Genomic DNA, 20680 nt, shown 5'->3' on the forward strand with positions numbered 1-20680 from the left:
GGCTTCCTCTCCTCGTTATGCTTTGTCTGCAAATTTCTGGGGGAAAAAACACCCTCCTGCTTGCCTGTGGAGCTCCCAGCACAGAGTCTATCACATGCACATCATGCATTCACTTAGTGGCACCTGGACTTGTGTTGTTTCACTCCACTCACGAGTCCTGAGCTCTCCTGGAGGAGATATGTCAAACCCCACTTGTATGAGAAAGCATATGAATGGCACATACATATTTCTGCAGGGTTTGCCATAATGCCCACTGCTCTTCTCCTCCTCTGGAACAAGTTCTGTTGCCACAAAAAATGTAAAACAAAATGTTGCACTAGTTTTCCATGAGGAATGGAATAACATTCCTTCCAAGCTAACAATCCCCCCAAGCACTATGGTATATGATACATGATCAATATGATATATCATGTATATGATATGGCATAACCCCAGAAGATACTCAAACTGCATATTCTTGCCCTCTCTAGTGAATGGTGCATGCCACAACACAGGAAGCCAGGCAATCAGCTGGTCTTGCAGATGCAATTCAAGCCAGATCACTAAAAATCAATTTAGTTGAACAGGGAAATTTGCCTGCTGTCAAACACCTTCTTATGTTCATGCTCAAATTGATAGCATGCAGCTCATATTGTTGTGAGTAGTTTGCCTGAGCAAATTAGATCTGCATTTTCCACAAAACCCCTGGTATAATATTGAATACATGGTTTAGGAAAATGAAGGTACTGTAAATGAAAAATACCTACTTTTACCCAAACTGTAAAAGATATTTGAATTTACTCTCTCACAATTGCTCTGGTGAATCAATTCACTCCAAATCCTTAAAAATGAGAACTTTGTTCCACCCCAAAAAGATAATTTCTATTTTTCATCCCCCAGCAAAGTTAAAGCATATTATTAAGGGCATTGCTTCTTAAACAGGGACAGGCTTGGGGCATCAACCATCTCACCAGGAATCCTATTTCAGTGTTTGATCACTCTCTTGGTAAAGAAATGCTTCCTAATGCTCAGTCTAAACTCCTCCTGGAGCAGATTTGAACCTTTCCCACATGTTCAGTCACTGGATCTGAGGAAGAGATCTACACCTCCCTTTCCACATCCTCATCCCATTTACACTTGAGTCCAGTATTACCCTGTCCCAGGTGCAGAATATAGCATTTGGGCTTGTTTAATTTCATCCCATTAATTATTGCCCAATGTCTCAACTACCTAGATCCCTCTGGAAGGCAGCTGCTTTCTCAGGGGAGTCAACAGCACCTCTCAGTTTGGGATCAGCAGTGAATTTGCTAATGGTGCCTTCATGTCACTCCTTCAGATTATTGGCAAAAACACTGAACAGAACTGGCCCTAGGAGTGAGCCCTGAGGGACACCACTGGTGGCTGGGTGGCAGCCAGAGTTAGCTTCTCTACAGCCCTGTCAGTCCTGCCCTTCAGCCAGTTCTTCACCCAGTGCACTGGGAACCTGCTGATCTCACAAGGGGACAACTTCTCCACAAGGTTGCTGTGAGGGACAGTGTCAAAAGTCGTATTAAAATCCGGCAAAGCTACATCAAACACCTTCCCTTTATCCACCAGGTATGTGGCCTTATCATAGAAGGATACTGAATTTGTTAAACAGGACTTTCCCTTTGTGAGGCCATGCTGACTGAGCCTGGTGACTGCATTATTCTTTAAATGTGTCCATATCATCTTGTCCATAATTTTTCCTGGTTAGACCAACAGGTCTGTAGGTCTCTGGATGTTTCTTCATGTCCTTCTTGTAGACTGGAATAACATTGGCTGGCTTCCAGTCAGCAGAGCCCTCCCCAGAATCCCAAGACATTGGGTAGATCATAGAGAGGGTCCACTATCTCCTTCAGTATTCTGGGATGAATCCCATGCAGGACCAAGGGACTTGTGAGCATTCAGCTGATACATCTGGTCCCTGACAATGCCAGTGTCCACAGATGGACAGTCACTGCTCCCACACTTGTAGTCTTTCAACTCAGAGGACTGGACAGCCCAAGCTCTATCAGCATTTTATTAAAAACTGAGGCAGAAAAAGCACTGAATGCCTCCACTTCTTCTTCATCCCCATTAATCAGGTTACAGCCTTTAACAAGTATCTGCCCAATATTTTCTTTAGGCCTCCTTTTTTCCACTGACATACTTAAAAACACTTTTCTTGTTGTCTGAAACAACTCTGGCCAGTTTTAAATCAAATTGAGCTTTGGCCTTTCCCATCTTCTCCCTGCATATGCAAACCACAGCTCTGCAATCTTCCTGGAAAGCCTAATCTCTCTTGCAGAGACCATGTAATGGCTTTTTCCTCTTAAGCCAAGCTGGTCTTCTGCTCTACTCTTTGAGCACAATCCCACACAGCTGGATTGCCTGCTCCTGTGCTTCTAAAAGGGGGTTCTTAAAGACTGACCAGCACTCATGGACCCTAACCCCTCAAAAGCAGATTCCTGAGGTATTCTGCTTAGTATATACCTCCCAGAAAAGCCTAAAGTTTGCTTTCTTGAAATCTAGGGGACCAATTCTGCTTTGATTCCCTAAATTCCTTTTTTCTCATTACAGCAAAAGTTCTAAACCCAATCATTTTATGATCACCAAGGCCGAGACAGTCACCTACCATCACACCTCCCACAACACACCTGCAGTCTGGAGGTTGTATTTTTCCTGTTACATTTCTTTCTTGCAATGGGAAGAAGCAGCAATAAGTGACAGTTCAAAAGGTTTCACATCATCACATTCAAAAAGAATATGTACAAGATATTACTTACATTTCAGTGACTCTTAAAACAAAGAAAGAAAGAAACTCCAGCTGTGGTTCCTACCTAGAAATGCTGCCATGTTCATGACTTGACTAAACACACAGCTTGCAGGAGGTGCATCACCTGCAATACTTGAAAATACAAAGTGTATCATTGTAACTCTAGGATGGCAAAGACACATAAATAGCAACCATTAACCAGAACAGTACTTGGAAGAAAATAATTCATTTACCTTATATAAGGTGGTCTTTTGGAACCAGGTTTCCTAAGAGACACAGGCACAGGAATAAAGATTCAAGGTTTTCTTTCCCATTTTGCTGTAATTGTTTCATTATTTCAAAGAAACAACTCATTGGATAAAAAGCCCACAAACAGCTCTTACCTATCTGGTACACTTAGTGGGAGAATTTTGTTGTCTTCCACTGCTATAAAGTACCTGTCAAGAAAAAGAAAAAAAAAATAGTATGAAATCTCATTCTAGCTTCCATTCTAAATATCACTCCAACAGCCCATTAGTGTTTCAAAGCCCACTGGCAGGATCTGCTGGAGGAGCCTGTGTTCCTCTCTGCTCAAGCAGGCAGTTTTGCTTATTTCTCAGTCCATGTGCCTTCCTTTGTGTTGCATCTGATTTGCACGACTGAGTGGACAAACAGGGTCACTGAACTGAGCTGCCTTTAAAATAACCAGCCAGGAGAATGTTTTCATTTTTAGCTTGAGTTATTTTGATTCATCATGTTTACTATGGTACTCCATCCACGAAGCTATTTTAATAGAGAGGGGATGGGACAAGAAAAACAGCAAGCAATAGAGGTCAAACAAAAGGCTTAAGCTGCCCCTGCTGCTGAAAACAGCATCCACAGACCATGGCCAAAGCCACATCCTATAACATAACTGCTTCTCAGCCTGAGCATAGCTGCTGATCACACATTTATCACTCCCAAATCCATGCTGCAGTCATCTGCCTGCATGCTTGGAGAGAGTCCAGCTCAGGGAAGTGCATGTCTTGCATGCATTTTGGTTAGAAACATTAGGGAGAAAGTGAGGTGTCAGCATTTAGCTGCTGGCAGGTTATCAGTGTTGTGCTGGATACTGCAGATTTTAAATTTCTACCCCAAAGCAGGCTCTAAGTGCTTCTCCAATACCTCTGCTGAGTCATTCAAAGAAAATGTAATTAAAGGAAATTTTTACATTTTTGGCTGTTTTCAATTCCCAGTAACACGCACCATGAAGAAAACAAGGTCAGCAACTTGGCCTGAGGAGCACAGAAACTCAGGGATAAAAATGAGATACTTCAAGCCATGAAAAGGCACAAATTGGTCCCTGCCCCTATCATGTGCCTTCCCAGCCCCACAGCAGCTCAAGGGCAGAGCATCCCCAAAATACTCTCCTTAATGAGAAGCAGCCTCCCATATAACCAGCAGGAGATAACTTACACTATCCATAATCCAGCTGATGTAAACAGGGTAAAGACAAGAGGTAAAAACATCCACACGCTGCATTTCTTCCCATCCATACCTGCTAGAAACAAAGAACAAAGTAAAAACAGGGCTGAGGCACCCACCCTTCTTAGCCCCCCTCTTCTGAGAGCAAGAAGGGCATCCCCACAGCAAGCTCCTCATGGCCACTGCAAACCTTTCCTGCTGTCACTGCTGGCACAAGGGGTTAAGCTGCTGCACACAGCAGCATCCTGCACACAGCTGGTGACAGCCACTGGAGCCGTGGAGCAGGAGACTTTTCAACCACACCTACACAATTTGAGTGGTTTTCAAAGTACTTCTCTTAAGGATCTCGTGCAAAGGTGACCACAAGACCTGCAGCTCTGATTCCCTACTGCTTCCCACAGGCACAAGGCAAGGCAGCCTCCTACCCAGGAGCATTACCAATTCCACACACGCTGCCTCAGCAAAGCCTGCAGCAGAGAGAGAGAGAGAGAGAGAGAGAGAGAGATGCCCGTGCTGTCATCATCTCCCCAAAGCACACAACCAGCTCCCATCCTGGCCACAGCAAGCAGCTAAAAATAGTGTCTGGCCACACCTAGAGCAGAGCCAGCTCCAGTGCCAGCTCCCAGCATGCTGTCAGGAGTTGGGATGAGGTGCTGCCAGCAGCATCAGCTGCTGACATGCAGGCACTGTGAAATCCTGCATGGGGTGGACAAATGCTGTGGACACCACCTTCCCAGGAAGCATTTGTCCTCCAGGCAAGATCATGCTGGATGAGCATCTGGAATGCCAGGGCTGTTCCTGTAATATGTGCAATTCAGAAACACTTCTGTGCTGCTGACACAGAGTCCTACATCTCCATGTGAGTCCTTTGATCAAGGATTTCCTCATGCTCAGTCCTACTCTATAAATGCTCCTCCAGGCACCAGCACAGCCAAGAGACACAAAGAGAGGGGAACAACACTAGGCTCACAGCTCCAGCACCAGCTTTATTTTCACCAGGGCAGCAGCTCCTGCTGCAGGGCAGGCATTTCCTGGTGCCACCAGCACCCACATGGCACAGTGGTACCAGGACAGCTTAGAGGTGACAGCCTCTCACTTGAACCTGCTGACATTTGCAGCTCAACTACCTCATTCAGGTCCTTAAAGCCATGATCTTTCCCTTTGCCCCAGAGAAGAAAGTACCAGCATTGTCATCCTCCTCCTCCTCTCAACTCCCTGGCCTTCCTACATCTGCAGCACAGAGCTGATCTGCTCCCTGCTGTCAAGACCCAGAAGAGAGTCAGCACCACCCTCACCATGCCACAGCTCACTGCTCTCCTAAGGCACCCCAAGTGTCAAAGGACATGCTGGCTGGACTGCTCAGGGCCCCTGACACCAATTCCTGCCCTGCCTCTCTGGGATAGAGGCTGAAGGGCTGGACTGAGGCTCCCCAGGTAGAAGGCATGGCACTCTCACCTCCACAGGTCAGCTATCTTGTCTTCCCTGCAAATGGCCTAGCAGGGGTACAAAACAACACCCTGGCAATGCCCAGAGTCACACCACACTTGCACAAAGCCATGAGGACATGATTTGATGCTGTTTGTGCAGACAGCCTGGGGTAAGGCTGAATTCCAAACCTTAAAAGACAGAAAAGCAGTCAGATAAGGTCTCTTCTCTGACCTGGGAGCAGAAAGAACTGCAGACAAGGAGCTTGAAATGATGCAAGTATTAAGCATGCTGATTTAAAAGACAGGCAGCTCCAGTGTGCATACAGATCTTTAGCACAGAGAACAGATCAGAAGAAATTATCAACGAGGGAGACTAAATTTCCTATCTCACTTCTACTCCTCTCCTCCAGCACAGGAAATGCAGCATTTCTCATCTCTGCACCTTTCACAGCTCCTGCTGTCATGCTTGCAGCTATTCCATGAAGTGCAGCCCTTCCCTTTTCCTCCTGCTGCTCAGCACACTGCAGCAGCATTCCTTAGCTGGTGTTGGATCGTGCTGTGCTACTGGGAGACCCATGAGAGCAATCTCAAGGACACTTCCAGGTGGCAGCTGTCCCACCTGCCATAGGACCGTGTCCCTGACAGCATCTGGCAGCACAGTGCCCAAGTGCCAGTGCCCCATGCAAGGGAGACATAACTGGGGCCAAATTCCCTCTCATGCCAGGCAATATCACCTCCTGTTCCAGCCTTTGCCTGCTCTGCAAGGTAATTAGTGCTGTGTTCAACTCTCCTCTTGTCTCTGGGGGTGGCTGAACTGAGCCAAGGTAACATAATTTTTTCACGTCAGGGGATGGCACATATTATTTATCCTTCACCTTTGGAAAGGTACAGAAGTTTCATTTACACAATAAAAGTAAACAGTAGCCATAACACCTGTCCTCATTAATGGGCTGCTGCAGCTCCTCCAGCTCCCAGCATGGAAACAGCAACCTTCACAAGCTATTTCAGCATTGCCTGTCATGCAGAGAAAAGCCCAAGGCAAGGGCTTTTTCCCCAGGCAGAGCAGCGAGGCAGCACACAGGGACATGGATTCCATGCTAGCATGAAGTGGGGAAATGTGAAAATACTGTCTAGATAAGCACTGTTTTGTGCTGAGCTCTAAAACAGAGCAAGGCCAAGACTAGTGCCCAATCCCCAGAGTCAGAGCAATATGGCTACAAACTCACCTCCTTGGAAAACAGCCCTCTGTTTAATATTCACTGTGCCACACTGAGTCCCCTTCCATCAGTCACTAACAGAAAATGACATCTGAAATCATTGCATATTAAATGAATGATCTGTGCAGAGCACAGCATCCTGATGGGAAGCCAGCTCCATAGTCCAGCAACCCTAATTTCAGACAGTTAAAAGGAAGGAAGACACCTGGCCTGACAGACCAAAAGCAGGAAAGAAGAGTCCCTTTCCCCCTTGTCCTCAAACAGCAGCACCTTTTAATGCTGGCCATTGGCACAGCCCACACATCCTTGGATATGTTTCAGCATCCCCATGTGGGCAGAGGATGGTTTAAAAACATGGCTCAGCTCCTGCACATTTCTCATTTATTCCCTGCTGTGCAATTCAGGTGCCAGGAACAAAATTACATGTAATCCAAACTTCTTCCAAAGGAGAAACCCTGAATATGTGCCAAACCTGCCTATCTTTGCACTAGTGTTCAGCACACATCATTCTCTGCAGCTGCCTTTGGGTTAGGCTTGTCCTCTTCTAGGATGTCCCCAGTGTTTGTATCTTCAAGCTGGGAAACCTCTGGGCATACTAAGACCAGCACCTCTAAAACCAGACAGGAACAAGAGAACAAGGAACATAAACATCAGCCTCTCCTGCAGCACCAGACCAGTTTAGCCAAAGTAAAATGCCAAGAGTAATAGGAAAAAATACCAAAATTCTTTATGGGAAATGTAGAAACAAACTCTCTGACAGTTAATTGCTCCACAGGGATGACATAAAGCCAAACCTCATCTCCACAGCTCTGTTCTGCATTGCTGCCATGTCCAGTGATGCCAAATCTGAGCAGTCAACTCCAGCTGGCAACAACAGCAATCTCTGCCAGCCCATGTTCTCCTAAATAAACCACTGCATCCAAAAGGCAGTTGGTAATTTCCAACAATTCCATTTGTCTTCCATTGCTAAGGCTTGCACAGGAAGGCTTTCAGCAACAGAAAGCCCTCATGGTGCAATGGATTCACAAAACTAACAAAAACATTTTCCACCCTGTTGAGGTGTGCTCCTGCTCCCAGCTAATAAGAACTGAAAAGAGTTTCTCATTAGCACTGCCCCAGTGTGTGTTTTGAGAATGTCTCTCAATGCAAGCTTACTCATCTCCAGTTCCATTTTTATGTCTAAATCTGCTTAGACTGTCAGCTGCTTGCTCTGCTTTTTTTACCATTGCCCTGCTATACACCCTCAACCAATTAAGCTTCCGTTCCTCTAATGTACACACTTCAATTACAGCAGGCAGCTCCCCAAACATATACTGCTGCTTGCTCAAGGTTCATTTAATATGGACAGCTTAATTTCATCTGCCAAGCAAAGTTACAGGCTGCTCCTGAAGTTGCTTTCACCAGAGTGAAATGAATGTAAGGAAGGACAAAATTACCACACTAACAGAGTCATATATTTTTTTTTGAGACAAAAGCATGCAGGTGCATTTGAAATGCATAGTAAGCCAGAGCAACCCTCCTGCATTTCACAGCACTAGGCCACTGGGTTATTTCAGAGAACAGGTACAAAGCCAGGAGCACTGTGGAGGAGGACACTGTTTAAAACATAGAGCAAGTCATAAAGAATTGCTGCAAGTCAGCAACAATCAAAGGGGGACAAACACATTCTGTCTTTTGGGGGAGCCCACTACAGCCCTCTGTGTTTTAAAAACAAAAATACCCACAGTCACTTGATAGCTAATCACTGTAACTGATACAAACCAGGATATTATATAACCTGCCACCCCCAAGTGACAAACGCCAACATAACAAAACAGGGCGTTTTCAGGTTTATCTCAAGGTTTCCAGTGTGAGTGCACAATGAGAGAGATAAGATGTGACAGAGGCTTGTAAATACATAATAAAATGGTGGGGTAACAAGAAAAGAAGTGATCCCCTCTGTCAGCAGGGTAGGATGTTGTGCTTGCTCCAGGTACCCACCTACCATCTCCCAGATGTGCAGAAATGCCATTTTCATTTCATTTATACAAGAGGAATGGGAAAAGGTAAAGACATCACTGGGCTGTGCATGGGGGAAGCAGGAGAGATGCTTCAGTAAACCTGCAACAATTTTGAGAGGCAATGTTTTCACCCAGGGCAACATCAGTAAGCTTCTTGTCTCATTTCACACAGGGTGACCCCATTCACGGTGCTAATGAAATCCTCTGGCTAACAAAAACCTATCAGAGATGGGCCAAGTGCAACAAAGGAATGAAAGCTTCTAATCACCAAAAAAAACAGGGGCAGAAAAGTATATATTGATATCCTTAGTGTCTGACCCAGAGATATTCCTGCAGCACTGCTGGGTGCTGAGGCCAGTGCACCCCACTGTACTTCAAAAAGTGCCCTTGGTTTTCTGCTTCTTGCTGCCCCACAACCTTCATCCTCAGTCACACATGGGTGTAAGTACTTACAGGCCATTTAGCAAGCAGTGCTGAGCTGCTGTGTCACAGCCAGAGATGCTGACTTTCAACTCTGGTGGGCTGAGTCTGCCTGTCTTGCATTTGGTGCAGCACAAACCAGGCACACCCCGCTTCCAGACCACGCTCCTGGGTGTTAGAAAAGAAAAATTAGTGTCATTTGCCACCACAGGACTAAAGGGCTGCTCTGCAGGCTCTGATCCATGGACCTATGCCAGATCACACTGCATTCCATGAGGTCTCACTCACATCATGAGTGGGGCTTGGGCAGTCCTGGCCCTCAGCCTGCACAGAGGTAAAGGAGGCAGAGAGATGAGCTGGGGGAGGCAGAAGGTAACATCCAGTTCAGACAGAAGGAGCTGGGGCAGCAGGCAGTGAAACCAGGCAGGAGAGCCAGGGTGAGCTGAGGAGAACTGCATTTTGCATGTGCTGTGTGTTTCTTTGCCCCAGGGATCCCATTCTGCTACAGAGTACCCTGCAAGATACAGACATCCCAGCTCCTCCTGACCTCAGGGGATGCACAAGCTCCCAGGGAGTCCTCCAGTGTGTGCTGGACTGCCCACCTCCCAGGGCAGATGCCTTACCCCCTCCAAGTGCAGATGTTGAGGAATACAAGCAGCATCCTGGTGAGCAGCTGCAGTGGGAGCTGCAGGTTGTGGTTGTGGCTGGAGCCACATGCAAGGGGCCATGATCTGGAATCCACCCCTTGCCCAGCAAAGGGCATGAAGACCTGTGGCTCATCACCCAGGTCACCACCAAGGGTGGCTGGTCACCCAGAGACTCTGTAGAACCCAAATGAACAGAGAGAAGATCCCAGACTAAGTATCACAACTGGAATGGGCACACATACTGAGGGTATAAGAGGCCAGGGATTCCTCAGTGCAGGGATCCCCCTGCAGGCATCAATCCAAGCTGTCCTGCTGTTACTGCACCATGATTAAATTACTTAAAGGGCCCAGGCTTCTGGGACTCTGCTATGGGAATGCTGGGGTCCAGTCAGTGAGGAAAACCTGTCTGACTGTGCAAATGTGGGGTGTGTGGGGAGTCAAGCAAGGCACACATCAGCTTAATGGAACCAGCCACTGGTGAAAGGGCTTCAGTCCCAGCAGTAACAGCCTGGGGTGGTGGGAATGTGACTGACAGTGGCTTCTGGGTGGTCAGACAGAAAAGTTTCCTTAACACAGATATGCTCAGGACTGGGACCACTTTCACCAGATTTCTGAGACACGAGGGAAATCTCTAGCAGAGTCTCAACACAGACCAAACCCACAGTCTCACACCACCACCACAAGGGCATATCTTCCCCTTGAGAATCCTTTGGTTTGGGATGCTTATAAGAAGGGTACTTACCCAGCCAATCCCCAAAGTAAAGAGTTGCTGGAAAATGAGGAGGGCAAAAAAGGGTTTATAAAAAAAAGAGACAGCTTTGCTGTGCGAAAAGAGGCTCTGAAACCATCTCCTTGCTCTGCATCAATACAGAAATGCAGGGTGATGTTATGGTAAAGCCCAGGAAGTCAGAGGCACTGTGCAAATAGACTGTCCAGTGATTGTCCTCCACCTCAACCACCCCAACCTAATGGAGCAGCAACAAGCAGATTGAGTGTTTCTCCTCCCAGAACGTACAGAGGTCTTGAGAGGGTATTAATAAACTGATAGAGGTGTTTTATTTGCTCCTCACTTTCAAAAATCACAAATGTCCAAATCGAACATTTCCAAATGGAAATGTCTTCAATCATTTCCAACCTGCACGAGCAAGCAAAGCCAAGACACACATTACATCGGAAGGGGGGAAGGAAGTCTGCCCAAAAGGTTTGTCCCATTATCAGGAAAACAATGGAAGTGTTGGGAGTGGCAAAGAACACTTAACAGGGAGGTGAAACTTCAAGTGTTGACTTACAAATAGCTTTGAAGGTAAGGAAAAACAGCCTAAGCCCAGGGGAACAGACTTGGCAGAACGTTACTCCTGATCATATTGTCTCCTTCTCCTGTAGTTATGGATGAGAGAGTACACGCCCTGCAAGGCTAGAAAAATTCCAGGTTCCCCTGCCTTTTCTACCCTGCCATTATTTTTACCCCACCAAACAGAAAACACACACTCAAGCTACAGAACTTCTCATGGGGTATAAGCAGGGCTTCTCCCACCTGTTTACTCTGTCTTTCTTACCCCTTTCACCCCTCCTCTAGTCACCTTTTGGATGCATAAGCTCCTTTCTTCATTGCACTTTGCAGCTCTACACTTCTGGAGGGATGTACACTGTCCCCAGAGCAGCAATTCCTTTGGTAAATACAACTGGTCATGGGGAAAACACCCAAGGCCTGTGAGCTGTTAGGGGACTGTGGCAGAGCACACTGTTTCTCAGGCCAGTTTTCCTTCACCAACCTCTTCAGCCTGAGGACACCTCCTCCACAGATAGAGGTGCTCTTCTTCATGTATTTATTAACCATCAAAGCCCCAGAGGAGCAGCAACCAGAGGGTAATGGGCCAGAGAGTGAGCTAAGGAATGGATATGCAGTACCCACGACTTGGATTTTGTCATCCCACTAAAGTGACCCTCTCTGGCACAAGGATTGTCTTTTGACTCTGTTGAGACCTGTGCAAATAATTTGCCCTGAAAGGCAAAGTACAAGGAAAGCAATCACAAACAGCATTTCTGTGGTGTTCACCACTTCATTGCCAGCATTCCTTATTTGTAGGAAACAATTTCCTCTGTTTACCAGTGTCTCAAGCTGCTACAACCAAAAAGTGCTGTTTGTAGGATGTTTGGGTAAACTACAGTAAAAAGGTGCAATACAGCATTCCCCTTCAAGCAAACACAACAGAGGGGAGCAGGGAACAGCTTCCAGCTATTAAATAGTGGCCAAGCCTGTGTGAGCAGCTTCTACATTGAATACAGACAGATTATTACTTTTTAAGTCTATTGAAATATCTTCAGAGTCAGACTTTCCTGTAGGAGACCACATTAAACCACCTCCAAGAGCATTCAGCTGGGACAGGACCACACTGGGGAGGTTCTCTTGCCAAGCTGTGGCCACCCTCAGTGTCTTGGCCAGCCAAAACCCACACTTGCAGTCCTGTGGTGCCAAAACTGGGCCACTGGCTCTTCTGGTTTAGGCAGTCACCACTATTAATACCAGTGGTTCCTGATGGGAAGCAGGAAATAATACAGCAAGAGCTGAAGTTCTCTCTCTAAGTACCTGGACCTCCCCCAGCTCAGGAAATTGCAGGGAGGATGCTGGACACTCTCCCCACCATTGCAGCAGATCAGCCCACATCCTCCAGGCTTTTGCTCCCTTCCTTTTGCTACCCATGGGAGAGGCAGCCCAGACCTCTCTCCAGCAGGCAGGACCATCCAGCAGCAACCTCAGCATTAAAAATGTGCAGTAATCCCCATGTGAGGCAACCTATAGCCATTTTAAAAGTTCCTTTCATGGTTTTTGAAGCTTCATCAGTCTTTTCTTCTCCTCTCATTCACTCTGCCCTTCTCTCTCCACCTGCTCCCAATGTGTTTTCCTTCCTTTTCACTCTCATCCTACCCTCATCCCTGAGCCTCAGCTGACCTCTTCTGCAACCTGCAGGGACATAAGGCGAGGAGAGACTTTTGCAAGTTTTCTTGAGACATCAAAATCCCACAATTATTCCCATTTGAGACATTCCCAATATAGACATTTTAGCCAGTGATTTGCTCACTGAGATGTCACACTGGAAATCAGTGACACAGAGGACTGTGCACTCAGAGTCCTGGTCCAAGCCTTCTACTACTGCAGCAGCACCCTCCTCACCTGCTACTACCTCCTATCCCAGTGAAGCCTTCCCAAAATACTGCCTAGGATGGCCTCTCTTTTCTCACCTTTCTTTGCTTCTTTGCTCCCACTTAAGCTGCAATCACAACTCATTGCTTCAGCTTGGACTGCAGGATTGGGACATTAAAATCTCTCTGTTGAGCCAAACCACAATCTTGCAATCTCAGGCTGCCCGGAAATGACTGGGGGGGGGAGACAAAGCCATGGATATGACAATTGTTCCAAGGAAAAAAAAAAAAAAAAACAATTGAAAACGTTGGTGTTCTTACAAGCACACATCCCTGCTCTGCATCTGAAAACCAAACACTGCAGCACAAAGAGTCTTAAAAGGGGAAATTAAACAACTGCACTTTCAGCACCCAGGTTCAGAAAATGCTGAATGGGCATGGATAATCACAACAAAACAATCTGACTTTTAATAGTTCAGCAGTGAAATCAGAAGCAAGACATTAGTCAGGCAAATAGGAATCCCCTGTCTTCACCCCATTACCCAAAGGCAGAAAGAGGGCAAGAATCGAGTCCCCTTCTTTGGGGCACTGTCATCTGTGTGAGCACAGAAAACACAACAGGCAGCCAGTGTCAGATACACCATTCACACATTGCTCTCCTCCATGTTGAATTGCTATTCCTAATTAACCAGGCATGTGTACATTGCCATGGCATGAGGATTGTGTGAATGCTCATAGGGTCGCTCTCACAAGTAGCTTTGCTTGAAAAGAAAATAAAATGGAAAAAAGAAGGCAGAAAGGCTTACTCTTAATTTCTGCAACCTTTCTACCTTAAGGGCTCTGAATCAAAGGTCTGGCACAGGCATGATGCTCTGACTAAAAGATGAGATCCCAAGCGACCCTGGACATCATCACCCAGCATTTTTCCGTCACTCAGAGAGAGGATCTCGCCCTTCCCTCCGGAGGCACCACAGCTCAGCTGAACGGCCTTTCTGACACCTTCAGTGCCCTCCAGGGAACTTAACCGGACACATCCTGACAGCACCTGCGGAGGGCAGGGCCTGTCCCACCTCAGCCCAGGTGAGCTTTTCACAGAGCTATCACCCTGCCGAGCTGTCCCCACCACGGCTGGGATGGACGCCCAGAGGGAGGGACGCCGAAACCCGGCCTGGGCGAGCAGCGCCTCGGCGGGTCGCTCATGCCCGGGGTGCGGCGGCTCCGACCGTGCCCCCAGCCCGTCCCGGGGCTCCCGGCTCCGCGCAGGCCGCGCCCCCGGCCCCAGGGGCTCTCCAGTCGCGACAGCGGGGCGGCAGCGGGCGGGAGGGAGCCCGGCGCTCCCGGAGCGGCTCCTACCTGCGCACCTGCGGCGGCTCCGGTCCGGCGGCACGGACGGCAATGGGCCGGGCTGGCCCGAGCCCCCGCCCCGCCGAGCCCCGCCCCGGACGGGCGGGCCCGCAGCCGCCGCGGCCCCGGGGCGCTGGGGAGGAGAGCGGGGCTTTGCCAGCCGGGATTGGGGTGCCGGGATCCGCCACAGCCCCCACGGAGCTCCAGGGCGTGCCTGGGGCGCGGGCGGCGGCACCGCCCGTGTGCGGCCGCGGCCCGGCGGCATGAGGGGCTGGGCCGGCTGCGGGCATGGCCGAGGGTCTGTCTGCCTGCCCAGGGCAATTCCAAAGGGTCCCTGATGTGCCTTCTTCCCTGCCCGCCCTTCCCAGGGCCAGGAGCACCTCCCCATCCCGCAGCTCCTTCTGCCCACAGCCCCCGGAGCACCCCCGCACAATCCCTGCATCTTTGCAGCCCTCCCAAAAAGTGCTGCCCTATGGATGGATGCTTTAAAAGGCTGAAGGAAGCAGCCACTCAGTAGCAAGAGACCCCAGGAAGAACCTCTTTCCCCTTTTTCCCTTTCCTACTGGATGGTGGGCTTTGTGATCTCTGTGAAGTATCCCTGTGGTTGAAATTTTGGGAAGAAGCATTCCCAGCAAAGCAGCTCAGTGGTAACCATTTGGGCTTGTTTCCTGGGATGGAGGGTTCACTTCACTCTCTGATCTTCATGGGATTCATTCATTAGTGTCACTTCTTTTTCCTTTTCCTCCCATCTCTCTGTGTCAGGATGACTGATGTTATTTAGTGACTGTCTTGTTTGTTTTCCTAAAAATCCAAATTAGGTGGCACTTAATCAAAATTTTGTCCTGGTGCCATCACTTATGAACCAACACAAAACAGACAGATGCCTAAATCCATGTCAGCCCCCAGAACTGAGCTGAGTTATACATCAGCAGTTTATCAGTATTTTGTAGGCTGCCCTTCTAGCAGGCAACACTCCTTCACTCTGCAGCTTTGGCTCTCATGGAACACTGAAGAGATTTTGTGTCTCTGATCCCCAGGGACTGAAAACCCTGATCCTCAGAGCAAGCTCTGCACCAGCAGGTCCCCTGAGCCCTTACCAAAGTGGCTGCATCATCAAGGGAGAGGACAGATGCTCCCCCAGAAAGGCATGTACTGTGTATGCTTCTCTGTGTTTTAAAGGCCAGGGGGGCTAATTTTAGAACTGAAATAACATTCTTCCTGCTTTGGTATTTCAAATCTTATGTTATCCTGGAGTAATAAATGTTTCCTTGCAGGATTTGCTTTTTTTGCAACCCCACAAAATCCAGAGATCTTAGTCAAGTTTCCCCTTTGCATGCACTACCCCATGGCACTGTCACACTTAGGAGTCACAAGTGACTTCCAGGCATGGCTTTCCTCAGGCTATTTCCTCAGCTGCTATTGCCTCCATATCACCAAGAGGGGCCCCAAAATCGGGTGCCTGGAAAAAAATATGCTTGAGGTATCAGCATTAACCATATCCCTCCCTGCAAGGCTTCTTGTGACAGCAAAAGTCAAGGAAGCTCACTTTAAAAGTAATAGAGGGCAAGTCTGAATCCCAGTGCCCTCTGGCTTTCAGGAGCTGAGGCTGAAGAAAACCTTCTCTCAAACAGGTGAGAAGTGGCAGTGCTCAGCTCCAGAGATTTTGGCCAGAAAGGAAAATGCAGCAACTAATCAGAAACTGCCTTAGTCACTTCACCTCTACTGTCAGCCAATGCTGGAACGGGAACAATGCACCATATGGGATTTTAAGACAATTTCATTTTTGGTAAACTCTGAGTGTCTGAGACATTTTGTTCACAGCTCCTTTTTGAGCAGATGGTGTCCCTCTGAGTGCTGGAAAATGCATGATGCTGACAGGCCCACCAAAAACCTATTACAAATTTAAAAAATCACAGCTTGGAAAAAGGGCACAGCCTGAGGACAGCAAGCATGTGTTGGAGCCCACCCAGTGCAGGAAGAAAGAGAGATGCAGGGAGGCATCAGCCATCAAGGGGTGATGTTAAGTGGGTCCTCAAAGATATTTTCTGCAATGACTTCTTCATGGGACAGCATGGGAGGAGCAGCAACTCTCCCACAACCCTCATCCTGCAAAGCAACCTCATGTCCCTCCAGTTGGTGTCCTTCCCAAGGTGAAATTACCATTGAAGACTGGCTGTGGTTATCCTGGACTGCTTTTATTTTTTGGAAGGAAAAGGTGCACAAAGATGAGGAAAATGGAAAAGGGCATTGCTTTGAGTTGCATTCATTTCTGGGAGATACATGTTTTCTGAAATTGTATTTGCCACCTTTTTCTCCTCTCTTGCTCCTTTCTGCCCCAAAGGTGGAGTGAGGCAAGAGAGGTTGTTTACCCAGAAGGAGGAGCAGTGGGGAAAATGGGCCTAGGCATTACTCAGCAGCAGCCATTGGATCTGCTCCACACCCCAAGTCATGTATTAAATACAATTCAAACTGTTAAAAACCTGTTAAAACTGTTTCTCAGTTGAAGTGTTAACCCTCATTTTATTAGCCAGATCATCTCCTATCAAAGCCATCTGTTCCTTTATCAAGCTTTTCAAATATTGTGATAGACTTCATATCTCCAAATGCCCTGCTGATAAACAGATGCCACCTAAGCAAGCCCACCCCTGCTTGGCTGTGACAAGGTGTGCTCAGGGTGGCTGGAGAGGCAGTGACCTGCAAGGTGCACTCTCTCATCCTAAGAAACATCCCCAGATCCCAAAACTACAAGATTAAGCTCTTCCCAGTTCACCCACATGATCCCAACTGAGAAAAATCCACCTAGATGAGGGAATGGAGCAGCAAATTGAAGAGACCCATTCCATCTAACTGCAGCAAAATGATACCATTTGAATGTTAGGAAAGGAAATGGAAACAAACTTATATTTTATTTTCCATAAAAAGAGAAGTAAAAAAAAATTACTGCTGTGATAGCAAATACATGGGATAAAGAGGACTTGTGAACTCTGGGGAAGAAATTTGCAGTGCCAGTGTATGCAGATGAGAGTTGCAGACTGGGGTGCCCTGGCCCCAGGGGATGTGTATTCTGACCTGGGGGAAAAAAAGGAATTTTTTACCGTTTTTTTTAAGAACAATGAGTTCAGGTAATTATTTCCTATTATCATTATATAAATGCTAAGGGAGTTGTGTCAGTCAGGAAAGTTTAGCAGCCACAGTGAATACAAAGGTTAGGCATGCTGTGCAGATGTGGTAAGCACCATTTCACCTACATTTCTTATCTGAGCTGCTCAGTAGAGCCTTTTCTCCAAACATTTTCCAAGCCCTGCAAGAGGGGATTTTTTTTTAAATTGTTCTGCAGGCAGGCTTTGTTGCTCATCAGCTTCTTTGGGGAGCAGATTTATCTTTAAAAATGCTTGTGTGGGACAGGGCCTTTACCTGCACTGAGGCCACACCTTTGCCCTTTTAGCTTTAACCCCAGCTTGGCCACAGCTGGTGCAGAAAGGGGAGAGGCAGTGGCACAGCTCCTGGAGTCACTTGTTTGAAATCCAGGATGGGAATTCTTTCCTCATTTTCTCAGAAAAAGCCTAAATCAGGATTTAACTCTTTGGGGAGTGGGGCAGCAGGAGATGGACTCACTAAAAGCAATTAGTAAAAAAAAAACCAGTAAAAGCCTCCAAACCATTCACTGGGCAATTTTGCTCATGCAGGGGCACCTCAAGAGTTCTAATTTTTTTTTCCCCTGTTTAGTGGGGCTGGTGCTGCTGGGTAGAGGTTTTTGCCAGAGGTTTCTGGTCCCAAGCCAGGCACAGCTGTGCCAGAGCCACTGTGGGCACATGGGCACATGTTAGTACATGGCCTCTGTTCCTACTGGGCTCTGCTTTCAGTTTTGCTTTTCATTCCTCTTTTAAGATAAGATTTTCGGGGAAATTGCACCTTGATTCCCATATACACCCAGACCATGGTGAAACACACTGTACACAAACACCCTTTCCACTTAAAGGGTAGAGCTGTAGAACAGCCTTGGGGCAAAAATATCGAGGTAATACAATCCATGTCTTTGGGACCACTGTCTGGGGGCTGATACATCATCAACCTCCCTTCAAACTGAGATGCCTCCCAGCTGCAAATACCTCAAACATCATCTAACCAGAGCCCACAGGTCAGCTCACACTTCCAGCCTTGCATGGATTCTCAGGCTCACATGGCCACAGAAGACCTTTCAGATATTTTTTTTCCCTAGGAGCCTCCCACCCCTGCAGCTGAATGTGATACCTGCAGTCAGGCCACATTTCCCATCTGCTGGGCTTATTTCTAGAAAGCTGTGTTCTGGCTGCCAGCCGGGGACAGCAGTTTGCCTTTCACTTCCAAGCTGCAGAGGGATGCAGACAATTCCCAAGGCTCACCAGGGAACAGCAGAGCCTCTGGAGAAAGCAGGCAGAGCAGAAAACCACCCCTTGTACCCCTAGAATGCAAACCCTGATGCATTTCTTCAGCACCAGCACTCACCCTCTCCCTGCAGTCTCTTCTCAAGGCGTCACTTCAGTGCCAGCAGGTTTTGCTCATTGCTCCTGCTCCAGGGATTATCCCAGTCCAGCTGCAGCAGGGATGGGGCCACATGGAGCCTGGAAATTCCCCTGCAGCAGACACCACAGCCTTGGCCTCACCTCACACCTTGACAGCCGTGTCTGTGTACAGCCCTGATGAGGGGCGGGTTTCACCGGTGTTTGCATAACCAATTACGTGCTCCAACTCGGAGAGTAAATCCTCCTCTCAGCTGTAAAATACAGATTAGAACCTCCTCCAGAGATTGTGCCAAATCCCAGGGATCCCAGGGCAGGCCAGCGTTCCCTTGCCAGAGAGCAGCTGACCTGCTCCACTTGGAAGGAGCACACAGCTCCAGAGCCAACACTGCATTTCACATAAGGGCCCCACCAATTCTGGGAAAAAGGGTAAAACCAATCCAGTGCCTGGTGAGTGCCAAAGCTGAGAGCCTGGAAACACCCAGTACATGGAGCAGAGCACAATACCTGTCCCACTGCTATGTGGTGTTATTCCAGAAGGTTAGTGTGCCAAGAACAGAGTTAGAGACAACACAAGGTCAGGCACTGCCATCAGGTCTCAGACAGTCACTGGTTAAGTCCAACCTACAGCCAGCCACCAATCCACCAGCAGTGCCTCAACACTCTTGCACTGCTCAGAAAGCTCTGGCCACCTCTTCAACTACCAAATCAGCAGGACAAGTGCCAAAGTCCACAGAAATAAGCACAGCTCATGCCCTAGTACCCACCCTACCAATGCTGCACAACTTCCCCACATCACTTTATTCAACAGTGGATGGATCCAGTAGCTACCCTGGGAAATGGCAGTGGCTCTTCTGCCTCCCACAGACCCTACATCATCTCGAGGAAAGCCACACTAAAAAACTGTAAAAAAAAATCAAAACAAATGAGCAAAAAAATGTTCAAAACAAACACAAAAATGCAAACAATCAAAAAAAGAAATGCACAGAAGTTTTTTTTTTTTTTTTGTCAAAATTTGAGGCACCCTCTTTAAAAATCTAGTTTCCTGTAAAGGCTGACACTTTTTTTATTAACTCTACCACATGGAGAATTTAATCTACAAAAAGTGGGATTCAGGTAGCATAAGCTTTTAGATAAAACATTTGATGGAGGAGCTTTTTCTATTCTGAACAATGTTTCTTTAGTTATTTTCAGTTGTTCAAAACCAGGTAACTTGACAATGGCTTCAATTTCAATTTTCAAATCCCTGAAATGCCCTGGAACTGTGGCTGCTTTTGAAGTCTTATCCCTGGGGGAGGGTGGGGGGAACATTACTTTGTAATTTCAGGTATTCAGAGTGGCTCAGAACAGCATGTGCCTCCTAGCAAGGCCACTTCTTCTTACACCAGGCACTTGACAAGAACGAGCCTAAGGAAGTCCAAGCAACAGCAGTACAAAAGAAAAATGATAAAGACCAACGGGAAGCTGTGGATCTTGGTGCATTCCCTGCAGTTCTGTGGTCAGGAAATTGCACAAAGGACGAGAGCACCGGTGAGATCAGGCATTTGCACATCTTCCAAGCCTCACTCCTACACTCACATCCCAAGTCTAAACCCATTACACACATCACTTTGAAGGCAGGCTCCCTATGATTTTTGCCATGTAAGGAACAGCTCTATCTTTCTAACCAGCAGGTCAGAAGCCTCCCAGCTCCGGGAGCTTGTGTGTGTGTGTGTAATTCCTGTGTCTGCCAAATGGCTCTGACTCCTGATGAATGCACATCAAAACACACCTTCAGGCACACCCGG

General features: G+C 47.5%; 1 protein-coding gene across 7 annotated transcripts in view; it reads right to left on the reverse strand.

The window, feature by feature from the left end:
• TMEM150C (transmembrane protein 150C) overlaps positions 1-19053 on the reverse strand; it is a 24739-nt gene extending 5686 nt beyond the window's left edge. The window contains exons 1-7 of one of the 7 annotated variants that reach the window (XM_079306551.1): positions 18880-19036; positions 9296-9430; positions 8823-8942; positions 4190-4271; positions 3139-3192; positions 2989-3021; positions 2820-2887 (exon numbers count right to left, since the gene is read on the reverse strand). In XM_079306551.1, the coding sequence (XP_079162677.1) occupies positions 2820-2887; positions 2989-3021; positions 3139-3192; positions 4190-4271; positions 8823-8942; positions 9296-9302 (364 nt within the window). In that variant the 5' untranslated portion in view covers positions 9303-9430; positions 18880-19036. Of the gene's footprint in view, positions 1-2819; positions 2888-2988; positions 3022-3138; positions 3193-4189; positions 4275-8822; positions 8943-9295; positions 9431-14403; positions 14517-18879 lie in introns of those variants that run through there. The other 6 variants (XM_079306554.1, XM_079306552.1, XM_079306553.1 and 3 more) reach the window with 6 other exon arrangements.
• Positions 19054-20680: the final 1627 nt, after the last annotated feature.

This window comes from Erithacus rubecula, assembly GCF_903797595.1.
Source record: "Erithacus rubecula genome assembly, chromosome: 5".
Classification (NCBI taxonomy): Eukaryota; Metazoa; Chordata; class Aves; order Passeriformes; family Muscicapidae; genus Erithacus; species Erithacus rubecula.